The sequence below is a fragment of the Telmatherina bonti genome (assembly GCF_933228915.1).
Source record: "Telmatherina bonti genome assembly, chromosome: 15".
Classification (NCBI taxonomy): Eukaryota; Metazoa; Chordata; class Actinopteri; order Atheriniformes; family Telmatherinidae; genus Telmatherina; species Telmatherina bonti.
This window is the reverse complement of record NC_136613.1, coordinates 30,798,649-30,810,851: the sequence shown is the minus strand read 5'-3', so window position 1 is coordinate 30,810,851 and position 12,203 is coordinate 30,798,649. Positions and strand designations below refer to the sequence as shown.

The 12,203-nt window shown below is 40.2% G+C and overlaps 1 protein-coding gene across 1 annotated transcript in view; it reads right to left on the bottom strand.

Moving 5' to 3' along the window:
- The window catches only part of LOC306766327 (tomoregulin-2-like), a gene marked incomplete at both ends in the record, with an annotated part of 156,224 nt that overhangs the window by 74,230 nt on the left and 69,791 nt on the right, over window positions 1-12,203 (bottom strand). Inside the window, one exon of the mRNA XM_079254019.1 lies at window positions 2,135-2,161. Coding sequence (XP_079110145.1) covers window positions 2,135-2,161 — 27 coding nt within the window. The remainder of the gene's footprint in view (window positions 1-2,134; window positions 2,162-12,203) is intronic.

The following is a 12,203-nucleotide window of genomic DNA, read 5'->3' as shown; positions in this document are numbered from 1 at the left end:
GGGCTATTAGCTGAAAACTTGGCATTTCTCTGCGTGGTGAGCAGTGAGTCCATGAAAAACAAAAACTGCATAAGTGGAGGACGAAAGAGAAACAGTCATAGGAAGTGCCAGGCCTAAAAAGCTGTCTACAGCAGATGAGCTGTGTCTAAAATTGATGCTCTTAAGAAAAAGGAATCCACCAAACCTGGACGCAGAACCTGAGAGGTGCATCTGTGCCCTCAGTTAAACCATCTTTTATTCACTGAAGCCTCATTAAAAATGGTTTCCATGGAAGCAATTCTTAAGGAAGGGAAACAGAAAAGGCTGAGGTATGCCGCATGACACAAAGTCCAAACTGAAAATCAGCGGCAACAGGTCTGATGAAGGGATGAATCCTCCCCAGAGCCTGGACCGCAACACTACTGCAGCAGTGTGGGATCATCCAGACAGAGAACAGAACAAAAAGCAGCCAACATCCAAGGAAAAGCTGAGCAAACTCCATCAAGAAGCCTGAAAATGAGCAAAAACAATGGCAAGAAAGCAGGTTTAGACTCTGACGAGTCCCAAATGTTTCCTTTAACCCTCTGGGGACCAAGGGTATTTTAGAGAAATAAACCCGACTTTTTTTTAGTTTAAATGCTAACAAACACCACCTTTCAATGCCCTATAATGTCCTATACGTTGTTTTGTTTTTTTTTAATTCGAACTGAAATATCATAAACTGCTATGTAAATGAAGCTCCTTTGCTTGAAATAAAGAGTATTATAACTACACAGCATGACTAAAGGTACTGAAGGGGACTGAAGCGCCGCAGCTTTCTGAAATCACTGTCAGCTGCACACACTGTATCTGTTACCAAGTTATACATCTGTTACGACGCCGTCGTGTCGTTTATGTTTAAATAAACTACTTGAGTAATGCAAATGTTTGTTTGAGCAATTACGCATGGTACGCGTGCGTAAAAGCTGTTGTTTTCATAATTTACCGGCCTTGTAAATACAGAAGGCAGCTATCCGACTGCTAATGACATCGATGCAGAGTGACTGACACTGTTTGGAGGCGTTTCCTGAGGCATCATCAGCTCTGATTGGACAAACATGTGTCATGTGCCAAAGACAAAGGCTCTGATTGGAACACCTATTTTGACACAACACTGTATCATTTATAAATGGGCTACAGTGATGCCGGAACTACCGTCTGAAAGCCCGGAGTCTCCCGGTTAAGAGGGAAAAAAAAAAAAGTTTCTATCTTTTATGGTTCGACAGCTATGCTCGATTAAACACAACATGGTCCCTGGCATCGCCGACGATGCCGGCGTCCCCAGAGTGTTAAAATGTCTGAGGTGTACGAACTGTTTTTGTCTTCCATTCCAGTGATTCCCAACATCCCACCCCCACTTTTCATGGACAACAATAAAGTCAGCATCCCACCTCGGCTACACTTCCCACAAACTGGTGACCATACTGTTCGACTTCACCACACCACCATGCAATCCTGCTTCTGTACTCACAACCGTTAGTAGTAAATGTCTGAATTAACAGGCTTTTCCAGGGTTCTGGGTGATGACACATCTCCAGAAGGGCACCGCAACTTTATTCACATCATTCTGTTGCATACTAATGTTTTGAGACACATGACACACCGCGGTCTCCCTTCGTTACGCATCACTGTGCTGGTCGAGAACAGGACAAGACATGTCATGTCACATTAGTTGTTTTTTTTCTTCTTTTGGGTTGTTACCTGTTGTTGATTCATCATCATTTTCTCATAAGTACTTTCACAAAAATGTGTCCATGTTTTGTTTTAACCCCCACACCTCATCATAGCTCTGGGCCCCCCACTGCTGTTAGCTTTACATTCATGTTTGCACTGTCGTCAAACCGCTGCAACTTTCAGGTATCTGGTGGCTCAGTACTTTTGCACAGGAAGCATTACTTTTCTAAAGTCAAACATTTATAAAAATCATTACCTGATATTGTGTTTTAGTTTGTTTAACATATTTTCAAAGTAGCAAACATTTTACTGCCTCTGCTTAACACTGAGAAATAGAGTTTCGGCGACGGAAGGCGGCGGGCGCAGAGCAGATATTAAAAAGCAGCTTATGTGAAGTTACAGCAGAGGAGATGGTGGAGGAGGATGAGGTGAGAAATCTTACCATCGTCTCCTGATCCTGAGCCGGCATCTGCAGAGGAGAACAAACACAGTTATTAACCACAGGCGCAGGCAGCCAAAGACATTAGCTGAATAAGCGTGCGCCTGCATATGTAAGTGTGTGTCTGGGCTTGTCTGAATATATGCTTGTAGCTCTGTGTGTGTGTGTGTGTGTGTGTGTGTGTGTGCAGAAGAGACTGAGTCCATTTGTGTTTGTGTGGGTGTGGTTGAGCGAGACGAGATTTCTCTAAAGATAGTGTGGAAAGTAATCCTGAGAGTTGGATTAAAAGAGAAATGAAACAAAAGACAGAGTGAGTAGGATGGTGGTGAGATGCAGGATTGATGAATGCTTGGAGCATCCTCCCCTTTCTGCAGTGGCTGCACTGTGGGAAGACACGCTGTTTCCAGTTGCAAATCTGTTTGTGTATCAGTGAATCCTTTTCCATGCTTTCCCACTGAATCAATGTAAAGCCCTCTGAAACACGCCGAGCTTACCCAACTGTTCAACAATAAAGCTGTGAAAAATAAAGCTGTAAACAGATACTCATGAGCATTTTGAAGCAACTTGATCTGCCAAATAAAGTGATCTGCTAAAATGCACAGAGCCGGAGACCAGAGTCACATGCAGGCCATCAGAGGACAGTGGTGGTGGGGTGGGGGGATAAGAGCTCAGCTCCATATAAAAAAAGAACCCATGGGAGATGGGTTTATAGGAGAAGGTGCGCAATGTGAGGCTATTTCAGCCCTCGAACACAGAGAATCTGAGTCCACACTGACACTGATACATTTGTGGCATAAGGTTGGGATCAATAAAATACACTTTTGACAAAACATGTCTGCTTTGTGGCGATGCTCTGGGGTCACTGCAGCAGATGGTCAAATGAGTCCAGATAAAGCAACTCTTAAGAAATCTATTTAACATCGAAATATGATCGATGTTGTGAAGGCTTCTTTTACATGATCCACTGTCAGGCTGGTACAGATAGAGACAGTACAGCAAACAATACTAAGGTTTTCGAAGGCTTCCTTCTATTTATCCTCCAACCAATGGAGGACCTGAAGTCAGCACTGTTAAAAAAATGACTTTTTTTCCACAAAATAGCAGACAGTTTCATCCACTTCTGAGTGATTCACACTTTCCACTCCTCAGACAATGTTACATAGATTTTATCTGTCTTTGTTCTCAATCTGTGAAGAATGCAAATGTAGTCATGGTGCATTGCAGCATTTGCTCTGGAAACGTCCATTTATCTATTTATTTTGGTCTAATCTATTTTTCCTTTTGAAGAGATTATTCTAGGACTCTCTCTTCTGGGAGATGTGGAGAGTAATAGTGGTTCTTGTTGGGTGTTGTGAGGACTCATTAACTCTCTTAAAACTTTAAATATTGTAAATAAATAATAAATGATGGAACGAATATATTCTTATAGAAGTCATCTTAAGGAGGTAAGAGGAGGGGTGATTATGTGCACCACTTTCAGCCCTGGGATGCAAGTTTGATACACTAATTTTCCTAAACCAGTTTTTTCATTTCCTGGCTGGGTTTTAAGGCTATAACACCAGTTGTTTATGGATAAAAGATGATCATAATTCAGGCTGAACTATATCACCTGAATAGATGCTGGTTTGCTGTTTAACACAACCTTTTCTAATGACTCGCTTTCTGTTTGGGTTTCGGCAGTGATGTGGCTCACTGTGGACAAGACTCTGGTTACTTAACAACATTCGGCTCAGCTTTTAAGTCTCTCTTCAGCCCTTCTTTATTGGTTCTAGAGGTCAACTGAGAAATTCTGCAGGGACAGATTCATTTACGTTCATTGCCATTGATACTGGCTTATCCATCAGCTTTGGTTTTGCAGCTGTTGTCACGGTTCTTGGAAGTATGGGGATCCAATTACAGGAGAGTGAGGCAGGAGGCAGACAAGGTGCAGGAACAATACTTCCTGCATCATGTCTGCCGGAACTTAAAAGACAACACAAACTCCACATCGTGACAGCTGTAAGTTATCTTTAATCCGTAGGAAAAGTGGTAAAAAAAAAAAGGTAAAAATGGCCTCTTTTATTTATGAGCATTGCAGAGCCCTGGGCAGGGCATTAAAACTACATGTTTGCAATTTAAAGGCAGTTTTATACACATTCGTTACACCATCATATGTCATCGCTCGTCATACTTCCATGCATCTTTTATTGTTAAAAGATGAGTTATCGCACACTGGCTGGTGGCTACAATGCACAACTAAAACATAGTTAGCAACTCTCCAACACACACACCGCATTAACAGTCTTTGTCCAAGAGCTCCCACCCTCTCCACAGTTGTTGTCCTTGTAGTCACCTTCATCTGTTCCCCACCGTTCCCCTTCTTCTTGAATTTGCTGGTTGTGTCAGCTATACTGCTCAATTGACACTGTATTATTCCACTTGTTGTGTCAAGCGACAGATCCACAAGGCTCCTGAAAACGGAGTTATGTGTGTAAAATATGCAACAGACAGACGAAAGTATCTGTCAATCTGCATGTCTTGGCCTTCACTATCCTAGTTTCACGGCTAAGACTATTCAGGGCTGTTCTAAGCCAGCTGACAGACACATACTGGACATTCAGAGTGGAACACCGAGTTACAGCTGAATCCCTGTTTTTAATTTGACGCAACAACATTAAGGTGTGTGTAGGATGTGACCTCACTACTGAAATATGACAGATTTTCTCACAGAAGCAACCCCTAACTATGACTAATTTGTCTCCTGTTTCTTCTCTGAGCTCTCTCCAACAAGTAAAAGTCAGTCTGATGTAGACTCTTTCCATTTCTTTACCTTTCAGGTGAGAGGTGAAACCAATAAATAGAAGTCCAGTTGACTTTATTCAAGCGGTTATATCAGGTTAGTTTGCAGGTTTGTTGTGTTTGTTAAGTAAGTAAGACAACAGCTTTACACAGACTAACAAACAGCAAACAGCCCTAACTTTCACAAAATTTTTCACCATTTGCAGTGAAAAAGCCAAACTATTTCCCTACAATACTTCTCAGATTATTTGGAGTCATAATTGTCCTGTGAGAACAGCTTTAAATGCAAAGTAGTAGTAGTAGTTTAGTAGAGTCTTAAGTTTATTTAGTTAAAAGGTTACCAGGGTAAGGGGTTGGTTAAGCTGACACTAGAATGCCCTCAGTGAGATTAAAAGTTAATTGTTTTAAGATTTAATCTTTAACCCTTTGATGCAATTTGTTCATGTACAGTATTATATTTCCATAGACATGTACAGTAATGCTTTCTTTATATTGAATTTAATTTGGTTTCATTTCATTCACATTTATCTATTTAAAAGAAACTATCTATTGGATCATATTCTTTTACATTCATACAATGAATCAATTATTAAAACATATCTCTCTATAATTTTGTTTTCCTGTTTTTCACTGAGGCAAACTTGGTAATACCATAAATATTGAATTTTATGATGCATTTATTTATTATTCAATGAGTGACATTGTTTTGGATGACTCACTAATGTCCACTGACATTGATGATTTGCAAATATACTCTCCTGACGTACGCTTAGACTAGACGAGAGCCTTTATGTATGTGCACTGCAGTAGACAGTAGAAAGGGATAAATTCAATGTTAAGAACTAGGTAAAGATTTCTAGATCTTGAATTATAACATGTTAAGGAAGTATAAAGGTATGACTAGATAGTTATGAAAGTTGGCAATGTAAGCATGTCAAGGAGATTATTTTAGTGTTGACCTGCCATTGTTTTAGAAACATCTAACACAATTTTATTGCCATTTTAACACCATTTTATGTCAGTTTTCAGACACATATTGGCATCTATTCATAGAACCTTTGCTTTCCTCTTAATCATAGTTGGACATTTTTGGCATGTCAGGTAGCTAACAAGACTGGAAATGAGAATGCAGTTGATCAAAACCAGTGTCTGGGCTTCTTTAGCTACAGCTGTACTTCCTCAACTCCATGCTGATAAAACAGACATGCTCTCTCTTCTGTTTGCATCTTTCCAGAGAAAGATTCAAACTGCAGCAAGATAATGAGCATGAGCCCAAAAGTAACTGTGAAAGCTACTTCTGTACCAAAGAAAATTAAGGTGACTGACATGGACATTGCCAGATCATAATAAAACTATGGGTCTTGTACTTTGGTAGACTAGAAAGACAACAGAAAACAGAGGCACTGCATCATTACAGCAACAGCGTTTTCAAAAGAAGTGCATCTTAAAAAGGAAATCTCATTGAACACTGAAAAAAACTCCTTCTTGCACTCATCCCTTTCAAATCTGCAGAATTGTATTGACCTTGGAGCATGTGGGATGCTAAAAGTGCAGTGTTTCATGAAAAGCTTCGCTCTCGAGGATCAGGCTGAAGTCAGAGGGGGTTCATCGAAGATCAATAAAAACCTTTAGCATTTATAAAGGGCAGAGGAATGAGGAAATGTAGGCCTGGGATTAAAAAAAAAAAAAAAGCAAAATAAAAAAGAAGATGGACACTAACTTACATGTGTACCTGCTCATCTGCTGAATGGAGGGTCAGAAGCAAGAAATATCACTCAACTGTCTCTAGACAGTGAAGAGGATAGGAAAAGAAGTACATTGATAGATAGATAATTGGATAGAGAGGGAGGGATACAAAAAGGGGATCCACCCTTCTTGACTATATTGAACATAAACTGCAAAAGCTACAACTTGTGTGTGAGTCAAAACTATAAGCAAACTACAAGGTGATTTCTGGACACTGATGAGTGGAACATCTCATTTTTACAGGATATTAAATCATTAAACTGCCCGTAGAAGTGAGTGGTGGAGCTTGTCTTCCTCAAACCTTTGGCATTAAAGGTCTGGTATTCTGTTAGACTGCTTCCGTGTCAAGATAAAGTGATCGCAAAGGATTATGGGGGAAAAAAGGATTATGGATGAGTTAGTTGAATTATACAACTGTAAGTCCTCAACAAGACTGGATTCGAGTTTAAATAGGCCAACTTATCTAAAAGTGGGAGGAAAAATAGGCTCCAAGATCATCCAAATTAAGTTTAAATTATTCCACTTCAACACGAATCTCAGTGTGTTTAAATGTTGCTTACATGCAGTAATCAAGGTTTGTTGTCACCGTGAAGTAAAATCTCCTTTTCTGTTATAATAGCTTGTGACTGATTTTAGGAAAGTCATGATTGTCCTGTTAGGTTGCTTTGCATGCTGGTTCTTACAGTTTTGTAGTACCACAGCGAACACAACATTGGGTTAAGTTTATGTTACTGACTACTGTGAACTCCATTGTATGAACTAGTTATATTGTAATTCTTCAAGTCAAACATGTTAAATAAAGATTTGGAAATAACAAAAGAAAGAAATAAAACCCAGACTTTAACTGCTGTGGTGGGAAATAGGCATTACAAAACATGCTCACTTTTTTCAGTGTGAATCTTCTTTCCTAAAATAGTTTTGCACCTTTAAAATGAAGTTTACATCAAAGCCTGACTTCAGAGAAACATTTGTGGCTCTGCAGGGTTTGTAAATCTAGTGACCACAGGGGTTGGTGGATGAAGGGATTCAGAAAGAGCTCTGACAATCAAAAAACTTTCTGAACGGACTGAAGTGAACTTGAGGTAGTGAGGCAGAAAATGAGGTTATATTCTTTATGCTGCCTGGACAAAAATCAAGTTGTCATAATAAAGGTTACAAGCAATGCTCTCCTGTTAGCTTTGATTACAGCAGCATTCACTGTTGCATTGTTTCAATGATCTTCTGCAGTATTACAAGATTTGTTTCCATCCACTGTTGCATTTACTTTCCACTAAGATCTTGTATTGATGAGTCTGATCACCATGCAAAGCCATCTTCACCACATCCCAAAAGTTCTCAGTGGGTTTGGACTCTGTGCTGGCCAATGATGCCTTCTGTTCCCTGAACATTTCAATCATTTGTTCAGTCATTCATTTTCTATACCACTTATTCCAAGTCAGGTTCCCAGAATCTATCCCGGCAATCATCAGACAGGATGTGGGGTACGCTCTGGACAGGCCACCAGTCCAACACAGGCCTTCCTGGAACCATTCTTTTAAAATCTGAGCTTCATAAATCCTGGCATTGTCATTTTGGAATATGGCCATGTCATCAGGGATGCTGGAATAATTTACTTATTCAGTAGGTATCAGCTAACTTCGTTCTATGGAAACACATTGTTAAATGTAGACCTGAACCAGGCATGACCAACTGCAGCAACCACAGATCATAGAAGGTGCTCTCAGGCTTGTACAGTGGGAACTAGGCATGACGACTGCATCACGTCATCTGACCCTCTGCTTGCCCTGAAGGTCCCATCACTCTGGAACAAGGTCAATCTGGCCTCATCTTCCAGCTCTAGGGTCCAATCTTTATGTTCCCAAGTAAACTTTTTCTCTGTAGCCTCATGATTAGCTGTTCAGTCCCAGTCCCTTGAGCTCCCTTCACATTGTATTTATGGGAAGGTTCCTACCTTCACAAGTGACCAGCCCAGTGTTATCCTCTTGTTTTTCTTCCATTTGATTTCACCAAATATTTAACTGATCACAATCACCATCATTGTGGAGGTTTTTTCTGGCCACATTTCTTCCTGGAAGAGGATGGTTCCCCACTTTCCTTCCAGTGTTTAATATTGTGCTGGACAGTTTGGTTTTTGGATATTTCTGCAGAGCACCTGAATCAGGCTAATGAGTCTACATCCTTTGGCAGAACTTAAAGGTGTGACATAAAGCCATTTAATTTAAATCAGATGTGTGGGACCTGCAGGATGCACTCCGAGGACTGGACATGGACACCTCTGGTCTATGTCGATTGTAGCCTCAGATTCCTGCTCCTAGCTGACAGTAAGGGCACCTGATGTGGTCTTCTGCTGCTGTAGACCATCTGCTTCCAGGTGCAATGGGTTGTTTATTCAAAGATTCTGCAAACTTCATTTGTAAGCAGCTGCTATTTGTGTTCCAGTTGTCTTTCTGCCATCTCCAACCTGTCGACCCATCCTCCTCTGACCTCAAAAAACATGCAGGTCACTTTGGTCCAGACAACTGCTGCTGCCTGGATGTGTTTGCTTCTTTAAACCCTACAGATGGTTGTTGAATCTCAGTAGATAAAGCACTTTGAACAACAAGGTGAGGATCAAAGCCACTTTAACCCCTTTTCTTCTTCATTCTGATGCTTAGTTTGAACTTCAGCAAGCCGTCCACATGTAACAATACATTGTATTGGCATCATGCGATTAGCTGATTAAGCTCAGTGTATTTCATAATGCATCAAAACACAAATATTAATACTTTTCAGTGATACCTATAAAATATTCTGGATAGTACTATATGTTTAACACTACTTGCCATTGTGCTTCATTCACTTTTTTCTGCTTCCATCTGGACCTCTGCGCTTGAAAAACCACATAAACACAGAAATACTTTCCATCTTTGTTGTAAAATCCATTAGTTTTATGTCCTTTTCTGCAAGCCGAGGATGTTCAAGGCCTTTAAATAGAATATATTTGCTTTAGATCTGTAGAAGATATGAAAAGAAAATTTTTCTTGCTGAACACAAAGACACTGTTCAAATTGCAGCCTGGTGATATTGTTTCTTGCATAATTTTCTCTTGCAGCTGACTGTTCGGACCTCAAAGTACAACAGCCAGCTCAAAGATCTCTATTGATCATATGTGTATTAGATTATCATTACTCAATGCAATTATGCTATGAGCAAGATTTTAACCAATTACAGATGATGTGGGCTTTCTTTCTTTTCTTTTTTTACTCTTTTCAGATGAGTATATTTGATAAATTCTCCCACTCCCAAGCGATGAAGGTGACAGCATTGTACTGATTCCAGTCTCCTCCTGACAACCCAGCATCACAAATCATCAGCTAAACATATGGCTCCTGTCCTCTGTCAGCGCTGAAGCACTGCAGCTTCACAAAACGGTGATTAAACACACCATCAACATTTTAACAATGTCTCAGTTAAAGCCTGTCTCACCTTTCTGTTTAATGACTTCCTGAAAGTTATGCTCCTCTCTCCTTTAAGTGAGTTAGAAAATGCCATGCTAGCGCTTGCCTTAGCTTTACTCTCCCCTTTGGGGGGGAAAAGAGGAAAAAAAAAAAAAAGACTGCTGCTGGGTTTGCTTCGCTTCGCTAGGCTAATGCTTAACTGTTCCTCGGAGCACTGGGGTAGCACTTGGCATGATAGGAAAGTGGTGCCATCCTGTGCTAATCAGCTTTCCCAGGCTGCGAGCCGCTGTGAAACCTTCCTTCCATCGACTTTTTAATCAGAGCGACATGATGTTAATAAAAACCGGTATAAGAAGTGTAAGTTTGCTTTTTCTTATGTTACAGTGAGCCTAAATAGGTTTAAAGTACGTCTGAAAGTCTTTGTGATATGTCCCTTCGTGTCTGCATGAGCGTCAGTGTTATCACTTAGCATGAAAGTAGCACCTCAGCAGGCCTCTTGTTTACTGTTTAGAACAACATCAGACTCTAACGTCTGGTCTCTCGGCCTTCAATATGCAAGAGGGAGCATGTGCACTGGCTGAGGAAAGATGCTGGATGCCTGTCATGTTCAGTAAACACAAGAACAGGCTTTTGTAAAATAAGATCAGTGACTCAGAAACATGTCGATATGTCCTGGGAAACATGAATAACTAAACGAGCCTCTTGCATCTCATTCCAGCTCAGTGACTAATGACTGTGGATGTTGAGATCTTAACTGAATGAGAAATGTTTTTAAAGAAAACTCAGATGAGCGCGAATTAAATAACTTCTGTGCAGAATGTGCCAGCATTTTTTATGGATATGTAGCATCGTGCAGAATTAAAAACAACTTTAGCTACCTATAATTGCATAAAGATCCAAACAGTCATGAAAGCAACAACAAACAATGTCACACTGGTGGAAATGACACCAAAATGAACACAATAAGCCTATATTTAAACAAAAATGGTCTGTATCTGACATTTTTTTCCTCATTTATAACACATATCTGATTATTTTAAGCACCACTAATCATGTTTTTCATGTTTCAAATCAGATACATTTCTTATGTTTCTAAAAATGACTTCAGGCTTCAAGTTTCATTTGACTTCCAACACTGTAGTGAGACAATTATCAAAAGGAGAAGGAGGTGGGGCACAATAGGACCAAATGTTACCTCCATTTATGCAGCAGCATCCCATATACACAGAAGAAGACAATGGAGTCTAATAGCAGGTGCATTTAAATCATGACCACCCAAAAAAATCCGACTTCAGCAAGAAAACAGAAGCCAGGCTTTGTGCTGCTGTGATGAAAAAAGACAGGATGAAAGACGGATTCTGAATTAGCCGTCGACTAGAAGCGCATCACTGAGAAAGTTGCAAACATTTGAGGCCTTCAATCCTCAGATCGAATCATTAAGAAATGACTTGACATCATTACGGTTTGGTCTTTTTTAGTGAACTGACAATTACGACAGTAATGTCCTCCTCAGCTTGTTGGTGTGATTTTTGCCTCTTTCAGCTCATTGTTTTGTGTTTGATGGGGCTCAACTATTCTTTTTCTGTTCCATATAACCAGTCTCATCAGTGTCATTTCCAGCTGGAGCAGATGGCTCCTTTCAGCTTTAAAGCTCTGATAAACCCACTACGGTGACAGCACAAAAGAGTGAACATAGTGGAGCATTTAGCAGCTAAAGAGACAGACATTTGGCTTTGGATATACTGGAAAGCAGAGCAGAATTAAAAAGAAAGACCAAATGTTCAGCCTCCATTCATGAGGTCACTGCGAGCCTTAATATCAGCGTTTCTCTGCGGATGCTGGATGTGGAAGACATAAAAACTAAGAAATACAAAGATGGTTTTGTTGCAGGAATAAGAAGTAAAGCCACAGAGGTGCTTAAATACTTTACGTGCTCATGCACTTGGCATGAACAGAATTTTTGTTCATACTGCATTTCATTCTTTTAAGTTAACTTAGCTGAGTTCATCATCTAAATGACTAAGTGTTGAGAGGGAAGAGACACTGCACACGTCATAGCCCACCACACATTTCTGCATGAAAGAAAGCTCCCACACAGCTAAGTGTCTTAG